We start from the raw sequence: 21962 nt of genomic DNA on the forward strand, positions 1-21962 counted from the left end.
CCCCCTTGACCTGTCCGTCCTCCCTGGACTGACCTATCCCCTCCCTAACTCCCCACCTACACTCACCTTTACTGGCTCCATCCCCGCCTCTTCGACCTGTTTGTTTCATCTCCACCTATCCTCTCCTCTATCCATCTTCTATCCGCCTCCCACTCTCTCCCTATTTATTTCAGAACCCCCTTCCCCATTTCTGATGAAGGGTCTAGGCCCGAAACGTCAGCCTCTCTGCTCCTCTGATGCTGCTTGGCCTGCTGTGTTCATCCAGCCCTGCACCTTGTTGTCTCGTAAACTCAGAGCAATGTTTCCTGCTCTTCACTGGAGCATTTGTGTTCAGTTTCTGACAACAATTGTGATGAATAAGTGACTGGTCGTTCACTTCCTTTTGTGAACGTACAGATCATGTCATGTTTTCTGATGCATTTGCCTTGACAGATATTTCAACTTTCATGTTAAAGCATGTGAGCACTGGTAGAGATGCTATCTTCACCTTTAATGCATCAAACGCTGTTTGTTATCTGGTTGTCCATTTTTACTTTGCCTCTTTGTACAGTGGCTTTCGAAGAAGTTTCATGATCTCTGCCAATCTAGCAATAAAAGTTGGCTGTATTGAGGAACGATGCCAACTCTTTCACATTAGACACGGTCAGTCGCAATAAATATTTTTGATGTCATCATGTGTAGGCTTTACTCCAATTGCTGCCATTCTGTAGCCGAGTATTTTCTGCCTTTATTATTCAATGTTTTGGTGCATTTTTCTGTGTTTTAAGATGGCGCTGGAGTAATAAAATGCATGTGACAATAAATAAATCAAAGAAATCAAATCAAATAAAATAGTAAGTCCAATCTTGGTTGCCATGGATGTGCATTTATCTCTTTTGCATGGCAGTTGAACAGCAATAATCATGCTTGGCTTTGTCCTTTCCATGGGCCATGACATTGTCAAGCAAGGTAAGTATACCTCAACATCTGATAAGACTGAAAAAATGATCTTCTGGAACTTAGTCCACAGGATATTCTGTAGAATTGAGAATTGAAACACACCTACCTGAGTAAAGAACAGCTGGAGACTATCAAGTTTGCTCTCCTTGTGGTATCTGATAAAAAATCTTTGTCAGAATATGAGCTTCGTGAAGGATCTGGAGGCATGAAATGTTGGGGATAGGTCTTGGTTTGGAGGAAGTGATTATTTGCCTGGAGTGGTTGCTTTGTTGACCATCTTGAGGTTGATGTATAGTTTATGTTAACCATTTTGTGTTGTCCAATGTCCAGGACGAAAATCCATGACAAACAGAGTCAATTTGTTCAAAGACACTGTCTGCTTATAGCTGTTTCAGCTCCTAGAGCACTGTGGAATGGATTGCAAATGGCAATCATCTCAAATTTTGTGAACCTGGTGGGATTGATATGATGACAGGAGGAATGTGACAGTACCCCTTTATTTCCCCAAGTCTAGTAAAGATGGAAGCATATCATTCTGGATAGTCTGTGTCATCTATGATCATATTAATGTGAGCTCCTGTCAGGGTCTTCAAATTTGAAGCCAAGCTTATCAATCAGGTTTACCCCAACAAAGTACCTGTCTTTGGCTATGTAAAGTGTAAACCTACCCAGGGTGCTATGTTTGCCTTGGAACAGTAGTCATTCCCAAAAGTGGAATGACTAGGGTAATTGTAAGCTTGAACAGGTCCTAAACAGAACTGAGAGAAAGTTGTGAGGAGTGGAATGGTTGAGTTTGTGGCTCAGTGCAGACACTTCCAAAACCAACGCTGATGAAAAGTGACGCTAAAATGTCAACCTTAAGTGAGCATTCCTTCGAATGACCTGATGATTTAACATCCGTGATGGCCAAGAGTGTTTTTTCGAGACATTTACTACCGTATCAAATATGGATGTGTTTTCTGTGAGCTGCCTTGCTTGATAGTAATGCTAGAGTGGAGGACATGTCAGGCCATGAAGTTACAAATTGTGGTTGAATATAGTTCAGCTGTTTATGGCCCACAACACTTTGTGGATGACAAATTTTAGTTGCTAGATCTGTTCCAAATCAATCACAAAACACGATTGAGGCTATCTTCAATGTGAAGGCAGGACTTCATCTCTACAAGGATTGTGTGGTTGTCACTTCATCCGGTCCTGTCATGGACAGATGCACTTGTGACTTATAGATTGGTGAGGACGAGGTCAAGTAAGATTTTCCCTTTTGTTGCTTCCCTCATGTTCCTAGTCTGGAGGCTGTGTTCTTTAGGGTTTGGTCAACAATGGTGCTATTGAGTCAACATTGGTAATGCACATTGATACCCCCCATATTCTGTCCCCTTGCCACCCTCAGTACTTCTTCCAATTAGTCTTTAACATGGAGGAGGACTGAATCATCAGCAGAGAGGGAATGGTAGGGTCAGAGGTAATCAGGAGATTTCCTTGCCCGTGTTTGACTTGACTCCATGCAGTCTACGGTCAATGTTAATTACTCCTGTGGAAATTCCCTTCCAATTATATACTGCTATGCTGCCAATTCTGGTTGTCCTAGTCTGCCCTATCATTGGGACGGGACATACTAAAGGATGGCAATATTGGTGTTTGGGACATTGCAAGTTATCATTCTGTGAATATAACCCTGTCAGGGTGTTGTTTAATAGTCTGTGGCACAGCTCTCCCAACTTCAGCACAAGACCTTTGATGTTGCAGGTTTGACAGGGCTGCATTTCATAAAATCATAGAATCGCTACAGTGTGGAAGTAGGCCATTTGGCCCATCCAGTCCACACTGACCTCCAAAGAGTATCCCACCCAGACCCACCCCATCCTTGTAACCCTGTATTTTCCATGGTTAATCCACCTAGCCTGCCTATCCCTGGACACTATGGGCAATTTAGCACGGCCAATCCACCTAACCTGCACATCTTTGGACTGTGGGAGGAAGCCGGAGCACCTGGAGGAAACCTACGCAGACACAGAGAGAACGTGCAAACTTCACACAGATAGTCACCCAAGAGCGGAATTGAACCCAGGTCCCTAGAACTGTGAGGCAGCTGTGCTAAGCTCTGAGCCACTGTGCTGCCATTGCCATTGTTATTTCCGGTGCCTAGATAGATGCCAAGTGGACCATCCAGTTTAAGGCCTTTAATGCCTTCATAATTCCTTAAAACAACCAAACTGTTTACTAGGCCATGTCAAAGAGCAGTTAAGAGTCACCCACAATAGCTGTGGGAATGGTATCACATGAATTACAGACAAGGTATGGATGGCTAATTTCCTTCCCCATTTGTGAACCAGATGAATTTTTATCATATTGAAAATGAATTAATTCTCACCGTCATGACTAGCCTTTTAATTCCACATTTAATCATTTAATCCACCAGCTGCTGTGGTAGGATTTGAGTCCGTGCTCCCAGCCCGTTAACGTGGGCTCTTGGATTATTACGGCAATGTCATTACCGTTGCATCCACGACCTTCCTGAACATGTAGTTCAATGTCTGAAAGTGGTAACGAAACAGTGGACGGAGCTATAATGTCCAAAGATGAATGGCCAGACCTTACACCCAGTTAACATGTTTTCCAGAGGGGTCAAGTAAATGGGGGGGATGTAATAATTGTAGAATGTATATAAATCTTGGTTGAATGCTTGGGATGACAGCCAAAAGGAGATACCCATTGACCAAGAGAATGTGCTGAGAGAATTGAGAAGTAAAGAGTGATCACTGCCAGTACCAATGGTCGTCAGCACCTAGCGAGCCCAGTTAGGATCAGCCAATGTGGTGGAAAGCCCCCAGTGAGGAGGGATTGTAGGCTATAGAAGGACTGCAATAATTATCTGTTTACTTTACTTCTTTATTTTCTTAATGTATATTATGAAAAACTTGTAGAACCTCCAGCTTTTTTCTTTATTTCTCTATTTTTGTACCTAAGATTGGTAACTAGGTACTTTGTACCCAAGATGGTGTCATGTGTGGTGACATTGTACACTTTTCACTCTACTCCTGTACTTTTGTTCTTGAGTACACGTGACAATAAAACTTAATTCTAATTCTACTTCTAAGTATGTCTAGGAGTGACTCTTGCATCCATTAAAAGAGTAGTTGTCTTGGCTGACAGGGCAGTGCAAATAGAAGCTGTACAGCTTGAATGGATTAGACAATGCAATAAGGACTATAGATCAGCTTTGGAAAAGAACTGAAAGAAGTCCTCATGATGGTGAAAGGTTTTGTGGCTGTCACTAATTGACGAAAAACTGAAAGATGCAAAACAAAGATAAATAGGTAGTTGGTGTGAACGAATGAGTAAGTGAATAAAGATTACAGATTGATCTTGCTGGTTTGAAACAAATGCGAGAGAAGAAGAAAAGCATTAAACTTAAATGGCTGAATGCAAGGCATCAACTGTTTCATTGTTTTACAAAAATAAATGCCTGCAGGAAATGAAACTGTTCTGGATCCCTGAAGAGGTGTATCCTACAATGCAGTGCTGTGTACTGATTGTGGAGATTTTTTATTTAATTTGTTTTGAAACTTTGGCTACAGATAAAATCCAAAATTTTCACTTACATAGAGAGAAGGAAACACTAACCGGGGATTCAGTTGTGCCTTAAAAATAGAGACTACAGTTGTATCCTTCACCAACTGGCCTTCTGGAGCGTGGTAAGACCTGAACAGCATTCATGCTTTCAGCTGATAAATGGCAAGTAATAATCACACCACAGAAGTGCCAAGCAATGACCATCTCCAGAAAGAGAGAATCTAACCATCTCCCCTTGACATTCAATAACATTATGATTTCTGAATCCTCACAACCAACACCCTGGTGGTCACTGTTGACCAGAAATCCATTGAACGAATCCCATTAATACTAGTCCCATGGTTACAAGAGCAGGTCAGAATTTGCAATTCATGCCTCTCCATAGTCTTTCCACTATTGATATGGCATATGCTGGGAGCTTGATGGAATACATCACGTTTGACTGTTTGATTGTAGCTGCATTGATACTCAAGAAGCTCAACACCATCCAGAATAAAATAATCTGCTTGACTGGCACTTTACCCACCACCTCACGCATTCATTCTGTCTACCATCAGTGTGTGATGGCAGCAGTGTGTACTGTCAACAAGATCCACTGCAACAACTCAGTAACAGTACCTTTCAAGTATGTGACCATTACTACCTAGAAAACAAATGTTAACAATTGCATTGCCACCTGAAAGATTCCTTCTAAGTCCCACACCATCAGGACTTGGAATTAGGTTGCTCTTCCATCTTCATTGGATTTTATTGCAATATTTAAATCAGATTGATCATTGAACTCATTCCCAACAGAACGGTATCTCATCATTACCTTCCACTGGCATTTAAGAATGGGCAATGAATGCTGGTCTTTTGACCAATATCCACATCCCATGAGCAAATTAAAAGAAACGGTGACAGTTGTATTTACACAAATTCGGAGAAAAGGGAAGGGGTGAAATGAGGCAATTATGTTCCTTTCGTTCTGCCCATTCCCCTGAGTCCAAGGACCTCTTTTATGGATTTAGGATTTTTTATCTGTTCCATCTTTCTTGAATTGTGGGGAGGAGGCAGAGGTTGGGTGGCTTCTGTCTACATTGCAGCTAATACTTGTGCCCTAATGGACCAGCCCCAGTGGCAGGGAATAGAACTTTCAGGGACCCCTCCCCATACACCCAACAGGAGACAACTGATAGACTTTCAGCTCTTGTTTCAGATTATATTATCACCATGGGGACCCTGTAAGTTGATTTATTTATGTCTGCATTTCTAAATGCAGGAAAACCATTCATAGAATGTAGAACCGTAAAATATTCCATTGGTCCACTCTGCCAGTTCTTTGAAAGTGTGACCCAATTATTTCAATTCCCCTGCTCTTTCCTGTTGTCCTGCTTCTTTTTCATGTATTTATCCAAATCTCTTCTGAAAGTTATGACCAAATCTGCTTCCACCCCTTTTTGGGAAGTGCATTCCAGATCATAACAACTCATGTCTCCTTCTTTTGCGGTTTGTTAGTGATGGCACTCTGTCAAGCTAACAGTGCCCTCAGCGTTTTGCTGGCATGTCAGGGGAGAATGAAGTGCTGACCTCAGACTGACAGCTTTGTCACTTTTGCTTGCAATGGCCATCATTAAGTATCTAATTACTATTCAGCGTTATCCCCAGCTTCCTCAACTTACAATCGGCCTCCTCACAATAATTAATTGTCAGGTCAGTTGAAATTTTTGTAGCGTCCTAATTGCAACTGCGGCTCTTTGAGATTCAATGTATAATCAGTGGGTAATGTGTTTGCTTCTTTCTCAGAAGCCTAGAGGTTCAAGACCCATTGCTAAGACTGGTACGCTTAATCTACGCTTTTGCAGATATCATCTTTTGGGTCAGATGTTAGCCCAAGGCCCCATCTGCCCTTTCAGGTGAATGTAAAGCATCTCATGACACTGTCTCAAAGAAGGGCAGTTGAGTTCTCCATGGTACATTGCTAATATTTATCCTTCAAACAATATCACTGAGAAACTGATGAACTGGTCAAAAGGTTCAATTACTGCTCTTTGCACCTTGATCTGTGCATTTTGATGTTACAACAAAATCTGCCCTTCAAAAGGTATTTAGTCAGCGTTAAAGTGATGTGAAGCATCTTGAGTGATGAGAAATGTTATAGAAATTAAAAGTTCTTTCTGTCTTTCTTTATAGGTAGATATCAGTTCAACCTTTTGAGTGAGGATACAGTGACTAACACAGGATTGAACTGATAAAATAAGAGCCTTGGTTTAAATTTAAAGTTGCTGAATTCAATGAGGAGCGGAGGTAAGTACTGCCCGTACAAGGGGAACCGAGTTAATAATGAATCTTAGGACCCATTAATGTTGCAACAAAAGTGTTGTAGCCCCAGTGAAGAGCAGGTTTGCTGCTACTACTTTGCTTCCTACACTATAGCGTCTGCATGACCCAGAAAACTACTTATAAGGACAAGTTCCCTGGAGAGACCTGATGTTGCAGACTTTGGACAAAATATTTTATCACTATCTGTTGAATCTATCAACTCCACAATGATACAAGGGAGGCTTGAGGGCTCATAGTGGGAACCGATGGCCGAGAGGTATTATCACTGGACTGTTAATCCAGAGACCCAGATAAAGTTCTGGTGACCTAGATTCAAATCCCGCCATGGAAGATGGCAGAATTTGTATTCAATAAAAAAAACCTTGGAATTAAGAGTCTAATGATGACCATGAATCCATTGCTGATTGTTGAGGGAAAAATACCCCATCTGGTTCACTAATGTGCTTTAGGGAAGGAAACTGCCATCCTTACCTGGTCTGGCCTACACTTGACTCCAGACCCACAGCAATGTGGTTGACTCTTAACTGCCCGATGGGCAATTAGTGATGGGCAATAAATGCTGGCCCAGCCAGCGATGCCCTCATCCTGGGAATGAATAAAGGGGAAAAAAATGTGGTGAAGTGAATGTCCCTACTTCTCGGCTCAAGTCATTATCTGAGCAGGTTGGTTAAGAGAAATCTATACAAGGGAAGCTCAAAAGAATCAGGAGAGGTAAAAAAGATGCAGTGCCACATGTGATAGGAATTTGCCGTGATTATACCTGTAAGAATGGCTCACAGAATCACAGAAGTGTTACAGTGCAGAAGGAAGTAAATCAATCCATTGTGCTAGCACTGGCTTGTTAAATGAGCATCATTACCTCATGCTAATTTCCTGCATTTTCCCGCATACCCTTGTACATTATTTTTACCCAAATAACATCCAATGCTGAGGAAGGGCCACCGGATCCGAAACATTAACTCTGTTTTCTCCTTCACAGATGCTACCAGACCTGCTGAGCTTTTCCGGCAACTTTGTTTTTGTTCCTAACATCTAGTGCTGTCTTGAAAGCCACAGTTGAACCACACTTCCAGGCAATACATTCCACACCGTAATGACTCACTGACTGAAAAAGTTCTTCACTTCACCCTTGCTTCTTTTGCAGGTCACCTTAAAAGGTTCCCAGTGAACTTCAAGTCCCTTGTTGGAGGCCAACACAGTCTACTAATAGGAGTGTAATCAGTTTCAGGACTGACTCATGTTCCTGATGCAGGAGGATAACAAGCAAAAGACACAGTGAGCAAATGCTCACAGCAACCTGAGCAGGCCCTAACGCACTTAATCAGCCTTCAAAAGGTTTCATAGGAACACGAGTAGGCCCTTCAGTTCCTCGACTGCATTTAGATAACGGTTGATCTGCACCTTAAATCCATTAACGCACGTCAGGTCTGTAACCCTTAACGTCGTTAGCTATCAAAATTCAAAGTTAAAATTAAAATTAGTTATCAAATTCAGGCTTGTATTCTTTGACTGTAACTGAAATTCAGCAGTGTTGTTGGAGATGAGACCTCCATGTTTCGTGATATCTTTGCTGTGAAGGAACGTTTCTGATATGAATCCATGAATGGCTTAGCCTAATTTTGAGATGATAACCCTTTGCTTTGGATTCCCTGACCTATCAATTCCTTTAATGAGCTGAAATAAGGTAATTACATCAGGCGCTCAATCTTTTACATGAAAGGAGTAGAAGGTGAATCTATGCTCACTCGGTCATGTTCATAAATCAACCTGTCACAATGAGCCTATTCCATTTCTAGCTGCAAATACCATCTGGACTTGTCATACCTGTACATGAAGGGCAAACTGTTTTATAATTGATTGGAAAAGACCTACTGGTGGGGACACTTTCAAGCTGCTGGGACATCTTCCATGTAGCCACTTTTGGTAGAATTTCACAGGAGAGCATTAAGAGGTGGAAGGAATAGTTAAGTGGTTATGCATTTACAAAAATTTAGACAAACTCTTTATCTTCCACACCAGCCTCCACTTACATTATCACTCTATCCTTCTGTGAGATCTCAACATTTCTCAATAAAGATTTTTGTCCTGAATTTCTTATTGAGCAGGATGAGTCATGACCACACTTTCTCTATGTCTATCCTGTTGAGTTCCTCTATCATTTTAAAATGCTTTTTATGTCAGCCGTATGATCAGTAGATCACAGAAATTGTGAGTAGAGGTAGACTTCTACCATCTGGAAGGACAAGGGCAGTAGATACAGGGGAGCACCAATACCTGCAAATTTCGCTTCAAATAACAACCTGTTCTGACTTTGAAATAAACAGCTGCCCCTTCACTGTCACTGGATGGACATTGAAAACTTATTTCCTAGTGGCGCTGTTGGAGGGCCTACTGTCATCTTCCCATGGATTACACTGCCTCAAGAACACTGCTCACCACCACCCACTCTAAAGTATTTCAAGAACAGCGATAAATGCTGGCTCAACTAGCGATTATCACATCACATGAGCAAATATGTTTTAAAAATGACAGAACTAACTCCTGGTCATGCTGCACTCTGACTCAAGCTACACCCTGATAGTATAGGGTTCTGTGTACACTGGCATAACTTTGGGATTCAGAGCTGCAAGGCCTGATTATAAGACAGATATCCTGTCAAATAGCCAAATTGTCTAATGAGGTATGTACAAACATATTCTACACAATCTGGGGCAGAAAATGAAGGAATTTGCCACTTTGCTCAGTTACTAGACCTCTCACCTCTTAGCCACTGTAAGTTATGGGTATAAACCACATTCCAGGGACTTGAGGACTAGGTTTACACTTCAATACAACATCACAGGAATGCTGCACTATCAGTGTGCGCTGTCCTTTGGATGAGATGAGGCCCTATCTAATCTCTAAAACAGATGTAAAAGATCTTGGTGGGATATGGGCATGGCTGGCTGGCCAGCATTTATTGCCCGTCCCTAGTTGCCCTTGAGAAGGTGATGGTGAGCTGCCTGCTTGAACCACCGCAGTCCACGTGCTGTAGGTTGACCCACAATGCCCTTAAGGAGGGAATTCCAGGATTTTCATCCAGCTACTCTGAAGGAACAGTGATATATTTCCAAGTCAGGATGGTGAATGGCTTGGAGGGGTATTTGCAGGTTGTGGTGTTCTCATGCATCTGCTGCCCTTGTTTTTCTAGATGGAAGTGGTCATGGGTTTGGAAGGTGCTGTCTGAGGATTTATGGTGAATTTCTGTGGTGCATCTAGTAGGTAGTACACACTGCTGCTACTGAGCAGTGAGTTGGTGGTGGATGGAGTGGATGTTTGTGGATTGTGGATGTTTTGTCCTGGATGGTGTCAAGCTTCTTGAACGTAGTTTGAGCTGCACCCATGTAATACTGTGGGGAGTATTACATCAAACTCCTGACTTGTGCCTTGTAGATGGTGGATTGGCTTTGGGGACTCAGGAGATGAGTTACTTGCTGCAGAATTCCTAGCCTCTGACCTGCTCTTGTAGCTATTGTATTTATGTGGTGAGTTCAGTGACTTTCTGGTCAACGGTAACTTCAAAGATCTTGATCGTGGAGGATTCAGTGATGGTAACACCATTGAATGTCAAAGAGGTTACAATTAGATTGTCTCTTATTGTCTCCTATGGCACCCTAAGAACTGTAGAGGGTTCTCCCATGTGCTGGCCCTTAATGAACATTAATAAAAAAAAATTGTTTGTTGCACGTCTGTTTGTGGGACTCTCGTGGCTGGGTTGGATGCCATACAGTATAAGGGTAACTACAATTCAAAAAGTGCTTCTGTGACTGTAAAGTACTTCAAGACATCCTGCAGTTGTGGAAACTGTTATGTCAATGGAAGCTGATGGGATTCAAACATTTGCAGGGTTGGGTAAGGAGATGGCTAACCATGTTTATAAAATTCAACTAATGCATCACGTACACCAATTCTGAAATGTTTTCATTTGTTTTATTCATTCGCAGGGTTGATGGAATCTGCTTACAACGTGTAATTAATTTTACCATTTCAAAGTGACTGCCGGTACAGAGGGAAAATAAGAATTCTCAACTCTAAAACAGTACATTTGATTGTGCTTTGGAAATGTAGACGCTCTTGTGTTGGAAAACACAGCAGTCAATCTAAGCACAGAAAGATGCCACAAAAAAGCCGTGTGATATGATCAGTTAAATTGAATTTCTGATGCTGTTGATGGCTAACTATCTGCCAGGCAAACTCTCCTCCTCTTCCTTAAACAGAGACATTGACTCCTTTGTATCAGCCTGACAGAACCAGCAGAGCCTCAGTTTAACATCTCCTCCTACCCCCAAGAACACAGCACTCTCTCAGATCAAATCTTTTGCTAAGTTTCTGGTTGGAAGCCAATATCAAATGGATATACTGGTCATTACTTATTGTTGTTTGCAGCACCCTTCTATACAATGGCATTGGCTACACTTCGCAAGCACTTCATTGACCTGAAAAAAATGCATGAAAGTGTGCCTGCTGTAGCTTGATCCTCCTGTAATTGTTCTTCTCATCTAGGATTTTCATTGGAAGGCAATAATTTTGGCAAAATTATGTACAATGTAATGAGCAATGACAACTCTCCACGTTTAGCAAACCCACATAGACAGCAGGTTAAATCAATGATCTCTTGGCTGGCACACATTTCTGCCCTTCAAGTGTGACATGGGATACTTACCTTAAAGGACAGGCAGTTTAACATCTCACCTGATAATCAACGGTGAACTCTCTCCCAGTACATTCCTATAACAGCATGGACAAACTGAAGTTGCAGACTGCCATTTAAACACAACATCTTATAACCTAGAGTGCTGGCTCTGGGCCAAGCAGGCAATTCAATGACAGAAGCATTTTAATGACATATCTTACGTGCCCAAATCTAATAACCTCATCCGTAATAAAAATGACCAATAATATTTTGACTGCTGAAGAACGCTTGGAAACAATATGACTGAGGCAATTTCACTGAAATGGTTGCTTTGTACCAAGGAATGTCTCGAGAAGTTAAGGATTTATGATATCATAATCCATCCGTCAGCCCAAGGGATTCAGATAGATACCTAGGTACAGTGGTGACTATTGCTGCCTTATAAGCAATTGAATCGGGCTTGGCTCCCAGCCAGCACAAGTTCTACATTTTATTTTCAGGAAGGAGGTAGATATAGCTCTTCCGGCTAAAGGGATCGTTAGACATGGGGGGAGGGCAGGATTAAGACATTGAGCTTGATGATCAGCTTGATCATATTGAATGGTAAAGCAGGCTTGAGGAGTCGAATGGCCTACTCCTGCTCCTATCTTCAATGCTTCCGTGCTAATAAATCTCAGCTAGGCCTCAGCTGGAGGACTGTGTCCACTCATGGCCCACACTTTAAGCAGAACGTGAAGGTTTTGTTGTGGATATTGAGGAGATTCACTAGATTGGCAACAGAGATTGAGGGTCTTCAGTCACATGGAGTGGTGAGAGAAGCTTAAATTGTATTCTGGGTTTAAGTAGGTTAACGAGAGACTTTAACAGATGTGCTCAAAATCATGAGGGTTTTGATAAACTGTTTTCACCAGTGAGAAGGTTGGAAACAGCGCAAGTACTTAAAGACCCAGACACAAAGCATTTTTTTTCACAGAGTGAGATGTTACAACATGAATGTAATGGAAGCAGTTTTGATAATAACTTTCAAGAGAGATTCGGGTGTATATTTGAAAAGGAACAATATGCAGCACAGTGAGGAAAAGAAAAATAACAGCTTACATTTTCATAAAACCTTTCATAGCCTCAACGTGTCCCAAAGTAATTTACAGCCAATGAAGAGACAACAAGGTGCAGGGCTGGATGAACACAGCAGGCCAAGCAGCATCATAGGAGCAGAGAGGCTGGTGGGTTTTGAAATATTGTCACTGTTGGAAAGTGGGAAATGTGGAGGGAGATCTTTTCTTATATTCGCTTGTTGGGCGTGGGTGTTGTTGGCTGGCCATAATTTATTGTCTGTCTGGAGCTGCCCTTGAGAAGGTGGTGGTGAGCTGCCTTCTTGAACCCTTGCAGTCCATGTGCTGTAGGTGGGCCCACAATTGCCTTAGAGAGGGCATTCCAGTATTTTGATTCGGAGATAGTGAAGAAGCAGAGATATATTTCAAAGTCAGGATGGTGAGTGGCTTGGAGGGGAACTTACAGGTGACAGTGTTCCCAGGTATCTTCTGCCCTTGTCCTTCTAGGTGGAGGTGGTTGAGGATTTGGAAGGTGCTGTCTAAGGATTTTTGGTGAATGTCTGCACAAACTTCCACAAAGAAGTGATCATCTGTTTTGGTAACATTGATTGAGGGATAAATATTGATCAGGGCAACAAGAATAAACCCCCTGCTTTTCTTTGAAAGAAATAATGCTATGGAATCTTTTGCATCCACCTGAGGGTACAGGACTCTGTTTGACATCTCCTCCAAAGGACACCATCTACAACACTAGAGATTTTGTGTTTATTTCTCTGGATTGGGATTTGAAAGCATAACCTTCAGGTTTGGCAGTGTGAGTATTATGAACTGAGCTATGGCTGGCTTTGATTGTAAAATGTTTTGGGAGACCCTGAGATTGTGAAAGAGCAAGGGATTGAAAATAAGAAAGACACAATGGCATCCTTCACTCATGCTGTATGTTTATTTGATTAAACTTGGTTTCATTTTGCTAGGACTGAGATGATCAACCTCAAACAATGCCATGCTGCTTTGTATTACGGTAAGACTGCAGGCAATGAGGAGCTTTGTCCCTTATTTCCATTCACCAGGGCTCCTTAATGTGACACTCAGTCTAATGCTTTTTTCTGTTAAGGACAGTCACTGTCATCCCACCTTGGAATTTAGTTTTTTGGTAACTGTTTGGAGAAGACTTTCTCTTAGGTCAGGACTAAAGTGGTCTTGATGGAAACCAAACTCTGTGGTCCCCTCTACTTATATTCCCATTGTACTTTGTCACAGAAATTTGGTACAACTGAGTGGCTCATTTAGGAAAGTTACAAGTTAAAGGTTAGCCATATTGTTGTGGATGAGAGTGAATCCAGGTGGCTTTCAACAACAACCCAATATTCTTACAACCACTTCACTGCACTTTATTTTTTACCTTAGTTTACATTCCTCAATTGCCGCCTTATATTTGCACAGTGGTATCATAGAATCATAGAATCCCTACAGTGTGGAAACAGTGTGTCCAACAAGTCCACACGGACCCTTGCAGCATCCCACCCAGACCCATCCCCCTATAATCCACCTAATCTACAGACCCCTGAACACTACGGGCAATTTAGCTTATCCAATCCACCTAATCTGCTCATCTTTGGACCGTGGGAGGAAACCGGAGTACCTGGAGGAAACTCTGGTCCACCTGCCATGGAAGTGTTTCATATGTGAACAGATTGATTTAAAAACATTTGTGGAGCTCATATTTCTAGTTCAGTAATACAGGCTCTTTTATTAGTCCAGTAACACAATCACTACACTACCAAGATCACTAGAATTTGTATTTGGACACTCACTGGTTAGTGGGAAGCAAGTTGTGATGAAGGTCATTACAATTCCAGAGCTCTGCATCACTAACTTTGGCCTTCAGCTATATACCAATGAAAGAGAGCGTAGGAAAATGATCAGGAGAGAGTAGGATCACTCGCAACAATCAGGTGAGGGAGCAGACAGAAAACTGCTGTCTATCTGGGAGCTGGAATAATCTATGGAACTGCAATGGGCTTGGGAAGATCTGAAGTATCTTTTCAAATCATACCTTCTTGGTGATGCTTCTGTTAACCATCATATTTACATTAACCACTTTTGGATATATTTAACTCAGTTGGCACTTGTTCAGGGCAAATCGTTTTGGCAAAGTGGGCAAAGAGCTGCTAGATCTTTTACTTACAGATACCAGGGGCCTCGTGCCCTTTTCAGAGACTGTCCCTGGGTCTCTCTTTTGTTGCCTATCCAATTATGTCAGATGTGCACTTCCAGCTCAGCTAATTTACCCTCTACATTGGAGCCATTTAACTCTGTAGTGAACAGAGTTTTGTCGAGTTTCTCGGTGGCCATCCTAAAGCTACCTTTTGTTCATAAGCCATAGCCTATGGGCTGTTTAGCTGGCTCCTCAGTATAATCATATTTTTATGATTCAGTGATAAGGCTGAAGGAGCGCTTACATTTTAATTATCGTTATTCATTGTAATGTTGGCAGGCATGTCTTATACCATTAGAACAGAGTATTTTGTGGTTCCCCGTTTGGGGCGGGCATGGGGTTGAGGGTGGTGTTGGGGTAAATTATCAACTTGACTACAGGGTAAATTTTCATAAGGACAAGAAGTTTGGTTGAACCGAAAACATTTCAAATCCAATGTCTTTATATTTTATTAAAGGTATTTTCTCTGTAATAATTATCATAGAATGGGGAAGGGTGGGAAATATCCACCCTCCATAGTTAGTTCACAAAGTGAATGATGGCCCATAGAAAATCCTTTGTAACTGTTCCACACAATCTTTCACACCTGCCCGAGAGGACAGTGTGGCACTCAGTTTGAGCTCTCAACCAAAAGATAGCATCCTTGAGAGCACAGCATTTATTCAATGCCGTGCTCAAATGTCTGGATGAGGTGCTCAGTCATTTGCAGTGGACTGAGCTTCTGACTCAGTGGCATGTTGTGTGAAGAGACTCAGTCTGGATAGATTAACCTTAAATGTATTAACCACGGGGCACATACTTGATATGAGGGACATGAGTTTTCAGACGGGAGTGTTTCCCAGCTTGCCAGTGAAAGGGTCTTCACTCAGCAGGAAGTGCCATCCCAGAGAACTGCCTGTTGATCTGACTCAGCAGTGCTGCCTGGAGCGGTGGCCACTGCTGGAACTACAAGCAATCCCCAGACTTAAAGCACACACTGGAACAGAGGGGAGGACAGGGGACAGTGGAGAGAAAGGTTTGGCAGTCTTGAGACGTGAGGTCAGGAGGTTACAAACACAGAAATATAGAAAATAGGAGCAGAAGGAGGCCCTTCAAAATTGCTCTGCCATTCAATATACTCATTGCTGATCATCCAACTCAGTACCCTGTTTCCACTTTCTCCCTCTTTTGATCCATTTAGTCCTAAGAACTGTATCTAACATATTGAAAACATTTAATGCTTTGGCGTCAACTACTTTCTGTGGCAGAGAATTCCACAGGCTCGCCACTTTCTGGGTGAAGAAATTTCTCCTCATCTCAGTCCTAAGCGACCTGTGCCATATCCTTAGTGCGCACCCAAAGGGCAGGTCGGAGTGTTGCTGAGATGCAGAACTTGTGGGGTGTGGGGTTAGGGGGAGTAGAGTGCTGAACCCAAAGAGGGCATCAATGATTTAGACGCATCCTCTGGCCTCTCTGAGTCAACATCAATGATGGGTGATCTGCTGGGCATTACCCCTCAGCCCCTGTCCATCAACGTCTCCTGCCAGCTGAAATGTTGCCAATTATCAAGGTGCTGTCTGAGGGCCTCAATCAGGATGAGGGTGTTTGGGCCAAACTAAGACTCACCCACAGCCCACTGTAAAATTGCTGCCCAGACACAGTTTGGTGGGAAGGTGATGGGAATACCACCCAGGGGATTTAAAGGGCTGCCCTGCCAATGGTGGGGGATGGTAAAGTTCTGCCAGTGGCGATCTTGAGACATGTAAAAGGTAAAGCCGCCATTGTCCTCCTGGATCCCAGGGCTGCTGTCTCATCAGAGACAGACAACTGGTGGGTGTTTTAACCTGAGGGTCACCACAACTCAGGTGAGGAGAGAAGATGAGAAGGAGAGTCCTTCATGGTCACCTGCAACTGAACCCACGCTGTTGGCATCACTCTGCATCACATACCAGCTGTCTAGTCAAATGAGCTAAATTCTGTGATCTTCAATTGTATATTGATGAGGGAATTGACTTCCGAAATCTACACTAATATGTACGTTAAGGGGATATCCAGAAGTACCATTACGTACTAATGCAAATCAAATATACTGTCGTGTTATCACACAGTGATATTAGGGGATATTCCGTCGTCCCTCCGCACAGTAACTCAATAAAGGATATGTAACAGCATGACACAGTTGTACCAGAAAGTGAACAGAAATCTGCTTACCTGCCGATCAGTAGAAACTCGCCTAGTACCCCAAGTCTTCGCATCGCCATAAGCAGGCCTCTCACTGTCATTCCCTCACAGAAACAGACGACAACTCTTGCTTTAGGCAGTCTTTCCCTTAATTTTCTCAGGAGTCTGTCAAAGGCTTTCTCCCCAGCATTGCTGTAGATTTTACCTGAGTGTGCAATGCACAGTCCTTCCTGAGCAGCTAACTCCTTGAAAGCCTCCATCCCACTCTCTCCATAGTTTCCTAAAACAGATATGAGACACTTTTGATTATGAGTTAATCTGGAGAATGATCGCATGGTGTGGTCATAGCATTATTTTTGACAGTGCCAGCTGTAGCTAAGTGGCAGCACTCTTATCTCAGAGTCAGGAGATTGTGGGCTTAAGCCCCACTTCAAAGTCTTAAACACATAATTTAAATCATCATTCAAGTTTGTCGTACTGAGGGAGTGCTGCATTTTAAAGGTATTGTTTTTAGGATGAGGTGTTAAACTAAGGTCCTGTTTGCCCTCTCAGACAGACCCAGAAGAGTCATAGGGTCATCAAGTCATAGAGACGTACAGCATGGAACCAGACCCTTCGGTCCAACCTGTCCATGCTGACCAGATCGTCTACATTAATCCAGTTCCTTGTTTTGAAGGAGACTGGGGGGAAGGTGGTGGTTTTCCCTATGTTTTTGCCAATATTTTCCCATCTATTAAAATCACTAGAAAATAGGTTATCTGCATAGTTGACTGACTTCTGCTTATGGCACTTTGCTATGTACAAATTGGCCACCATGTTTCCTACATGTTCCTGCAGAGACTATTCTTCCACAGAACGTTGGTAGCTGTAAAGCATTTTGGGGATTCCTGAGATCATGAATTTTGCTAAACAAATGCACATCTCGTTTCCTTGTTAAATAACAGGATGAAAGTTCAACTATTTGAAGTTTGTAAATCACCAATGTTTCACCGATCTTTAGTGATCCAAAGTTGACTTGTTAGTTTCTTTCATTCTAGAGGAGAATGTTGTGAACACTGTTGTACCAGGTGTTTGTTTCTTAAAAGGTTAATGCTGAAGAGTGAAATAAGATCCACTCACGATGCTAATGTCATAAGGCCTTACAGGAGGTAATCATCTCTGTATCTTGAAAGAGTGCTGTGTCCAGTTCACGGTGCTCTGTTATAGGAAGGGTATTATTAAGCTGGAGAGGATTCAGAAGAGATTTACCTGAATGTTGCTGGGAATGGAGGGCTCGAGTTATAAGTAGAGGCTGGATAGTCTGGGACGTTTTGCGCTGGAATGTATGAGGTTGAGAGGGGACCTTATAGAGATTCATAAAATCACGAGGGGTACTGAGAAGGTGAATGGCAGGTGTCTTTTCCTTATGGTGGGGGGATTTCAAGACTAGCAGGCAAACTTTTTAAGGTGAGAGGAGAAAGGTTTAAAAAACACAGGAGGGGCAATTGTTTTACACAGACTGTGGTCTGTGTGTGGAATGAACTTCCAGAGGAAGTGGTGGTTGTGGGTACAGTTACAATGTTGAAAAGACACTTAGATAAGTACATGAATAAGAAATATTTGAAGGTATATGGGCCAAGTGCAGGCAAGTGGGACTAGTTTAGTTTGGGATCATTGTTGGCACGGACTGGTTGGACTAAAGGGTCTGTTTCCATGCTGTATGACTCTATAACTCTATATAGACCCACCATCTAGGTCCCCTCATAGTCTTAGTAATAATGTCTGTTATATAAATTTGATTTGTACTTGGTTGCTGTCATGTAATAATTCCCATCTTGTAATAGACAAGAGCTTCTTCATGTTAGACTACCTAATGGATTTTCTTTGCCACATAAGACAAAGCAACCCTGGTCAATCACAACCTAAAAGGAGGATAGTGGCAGCAAATGTATCTTCTGGACACCATGAGTGCAGCTAGCTCATACAACATGATGAACAGTGATCAGGATCTATAATACAACAGATTAAAGCAAAATACTGCGGATGCTGGAGATCTGAAAGAGAAACAGAAAATGCTGGAGAAACTCAATAGGCCTGGGAGGATCTGTGGAGAGAGAAATAGAGAAAAAACATTTTGAGTCCAATGACTTTTCTTCGGAACTGAAAAGGCTTTGAAAATTCACAATTATATGTCGTTGACGAAGAGGTAGGAGGAGCTAGTGGAACACACGGTGAGTGTGTGCAGAGCAAAAGACAAGAGGAGTGCTAATGGGAATAAAAGAGAAATCGGGATGCAAAAGTAGGCTTTGATGATAGATGCGAATAGTAGAAAATAGGTCAGTTCTGCCGAGATCAAATACAAAGATATTGGGAGGAAAGACGTAATCAAAACGGAGGATAGTGTGCATGCTGTGAAGTTGTTGAACTTAATGTTGAGCTCTGAAGGCTGTAAAGTACTTAAGCAGAAAAGGAGGTGCTGTTCTAACACTTCTATTGGGCTTTGCTGGACCCCTGCAGCAGGTCTTGGGCAGAAATGTTAGCAAGATGGTGTACTGAAATGGAAAACAACTGAAAGGTTCGGGTCATTCTTATGGACTGGGTAAAATGGTCACCCAGTCAGCATTTGGTCTCACCAATGTAGAGGAGACACAAAGTTATCATCATATACAGTAGACCAGATCGAAAGAAGAACAAAACAAAAATCATACAACAAATACTTCACACAATTATATAGCAATGCTTTGTGCACTAGTTTAATATGGTTGCAATGGAAATACACTACTTCTGCTTTTTGTCATTACCATTTAAATTTGTAATTTAGCCACATAAGCAGTCTTTAAAGACAAAACAACTGCAATACAATTTCCAAGCTTAACTGAATGTAGTGCTGTACATTTCTATAGGCTGAGGAGAGAAACAACTTAAATTTGAACAGTGCTGTGTTGCTGGTTCAGTTGGCACATGACTGACAATTCCTTTGAAATATGGGAGATATTCAAAGTTTGGCCAGTGCCAGTAATGTCATATGGATGTAAAAATGAACAGATTTACCACGACTTGGAAATGGGCAAGTTGGAAATCTGTTTTGGATACATTTGAGAAATCTAATGGAAAAATGATAATTTGTAATCTCAAGGAAGCATCATTATTTATGCAGCATCATTTATGTAGAAAACTATTCTAGGGCACCTTACAGAGGCATAATCTGAGAAAAGAAAGATGTCAAGCTAATGAAGGAGAGTTAACAGGGATGACCAATAGCTTGGGCAATGAACTGAGGTGAAGGTGAGGTTAGCAAGATGCACAGATTTAGGAATTGAATTCCAGTTTGAAATTTATTTTAACAAACAATGCACTTGCAACAAGGCAGCTTAATGTTTTGACTCATAGTGTTAGTAATTTGTCTATTTTGTGGATTAGTTAGAAGGAAACCAGAAAATTATAATTGAATGTTATCACTTAGAATCATAGAGACATAGAGTTATACAGCACGCAAACAGACCCTCTAATCCAACTTGCCCATGTCAACCAGATATCCTAAATAAATCTCGTCCCATTTGCGAGCATTTGGCCCATATCTCTCTAAGCCCTTCCTATTCACGTACCCATCTAGATGCCTTTTGAATGCAGTAATTGTATCAGCCCACAATTCCTCTGGCAGCTCATTCCATACACACACCACCCTCTGTGTGAAAAAGTCGTGTTAGGTCCCTTTTAAATCTTTCCCATCTCACCTTACACCTATGCCCTCTAGTTTTGGACTCCCCCACCCCAGGGAAAAGACTTTGTCTATTTACGCTATCCATGCCCCTCATGATTTTATGAACTTCTACAAGGTCACCCCTCAACCTCTGATGTTCCAGGGAAAATAGATCCAACCTGTTCAGCCTCTCCCTTTGGCTCAAACCCTCCAACCCTGGCAACATCCTTGTAAATCTTTTCTGAACCCTTTCAAGTTTCACAACATCTTTCCTATAGCAAGGAGACCAGAATTTCATGCCGCAACATGACCTCCCAACTCCTATACTCAACGCACTGACCAATAAAGCCAAATGCCTTCTTCACTATCCTGTCTGTCTTCGACTCCACTTTCAAGAAACAATGAGTCTGCACCCCAAAGTCACTTTGATCAGCAACACTCATCAGGATCTTACCATTAAGTGTATAAGTCCTGCCCTGATTTGTTTTTCCAAAATGCAGCACCTCACATTTATCTAAATTAAACTCCATCTGCCACTCCTTGGCCCATTGGCCCATCTGATCAAAATCCTGTTGTACCTTGAGGATACTTTCTTTGCTGTCCACTACACTTCCAATTTTGATGTCATCTGCAAAGTTAGTAACCATACCTCCTATGTTCACATCCAAATCATTTATATAAATGATGAAAAACAGTGGACCCAGCACCGATCCTTATGGCACATTGCTGGTCACAGGCCTCCAGTCTGAAAAGCAACCCTCCACCACCACCCTCTTCTACTGTTGAGCCAGTTCTATATTCAAATAGCTAGTTCTCCCTGTATTCCATATGATCACTTATATGGAAGAGTTTGCTTTTTCTTCAGTAAAATTATTCATTTTGCAATTTTAACTTTAAATTATGGATAAATATTTTTGACGGCTGAAATGGTAAATTATGGAAGTCTAAGATAAATAAATTAGTTGTTTGGTAGTACAGGCCTTGATTGTTGCTGAAAAGCGACAGATTTTGTAGAAGCTTGTCATAGTGCACTTATCAGGAATATTCACAGGAATATTGATCTGAAGGGCCAACAACGTTTAGGTTATGTGAGTGAACTCTTCTCTCATGTATCGTAAAAGTGGTTTATCCTTTAATTTGATGCCTCTTAGGAATGGTTCTGACAAGTGCAAGACAAAAACCTTTTGTCTTCTGTCAGCAATTAATTAAAATCAATTACCAGACAGAGTGGGCTTTACCTACACATTCCTAAACTCTCAAGCAAATATTGATATTTGCAATGATGTGGAAGTTGGGACTCACCTCAATAACTTATCTAAGATATGAGGGAAGTACTACATAGGGTTA

The 21962-nt window shown here is 41.9% G+C and overlaps 1 protein-coding gene across 1 annotated transcript in view; it reads right to left on the reverse strand.

Moving 5' to 3' along the window:
* The window catches only part of LOC109910796 (metabotropic glutamate receptor 1-like), a 194327-nt gene that overhangs the window by 119659 nt on the left and 52706 nt on the right, over nucleotides 1-21962 (reverse strand). Inside the window, exon 2 of the mRNA XM_048600928.1 lies at nucleotides 16967-17216. Coding sequence (XP_048456885.1) covers nucleotides 16967-17216 — 250 coding nt within the window. The remainder of the gene's footprint in view (nucleotides 1-16966; nucleotides 17217-21962) is intronic.

The sequence above is a fragment of the Rhincodon typus genome, chromosome 9 (genome assembly GCF_021869965.1).
Source record: "Rhincodon typus isolate 14 chromosome 9, sRhiTyp1.1, whole genome shotgun sequence".
Taxonomy (NCBI): Eukaryota; Metazoa; Chordata; class Chondrichthyes; order Orectolobiformes; family Rhincodontidae; genus Rhincodon; species Rhincodon typus.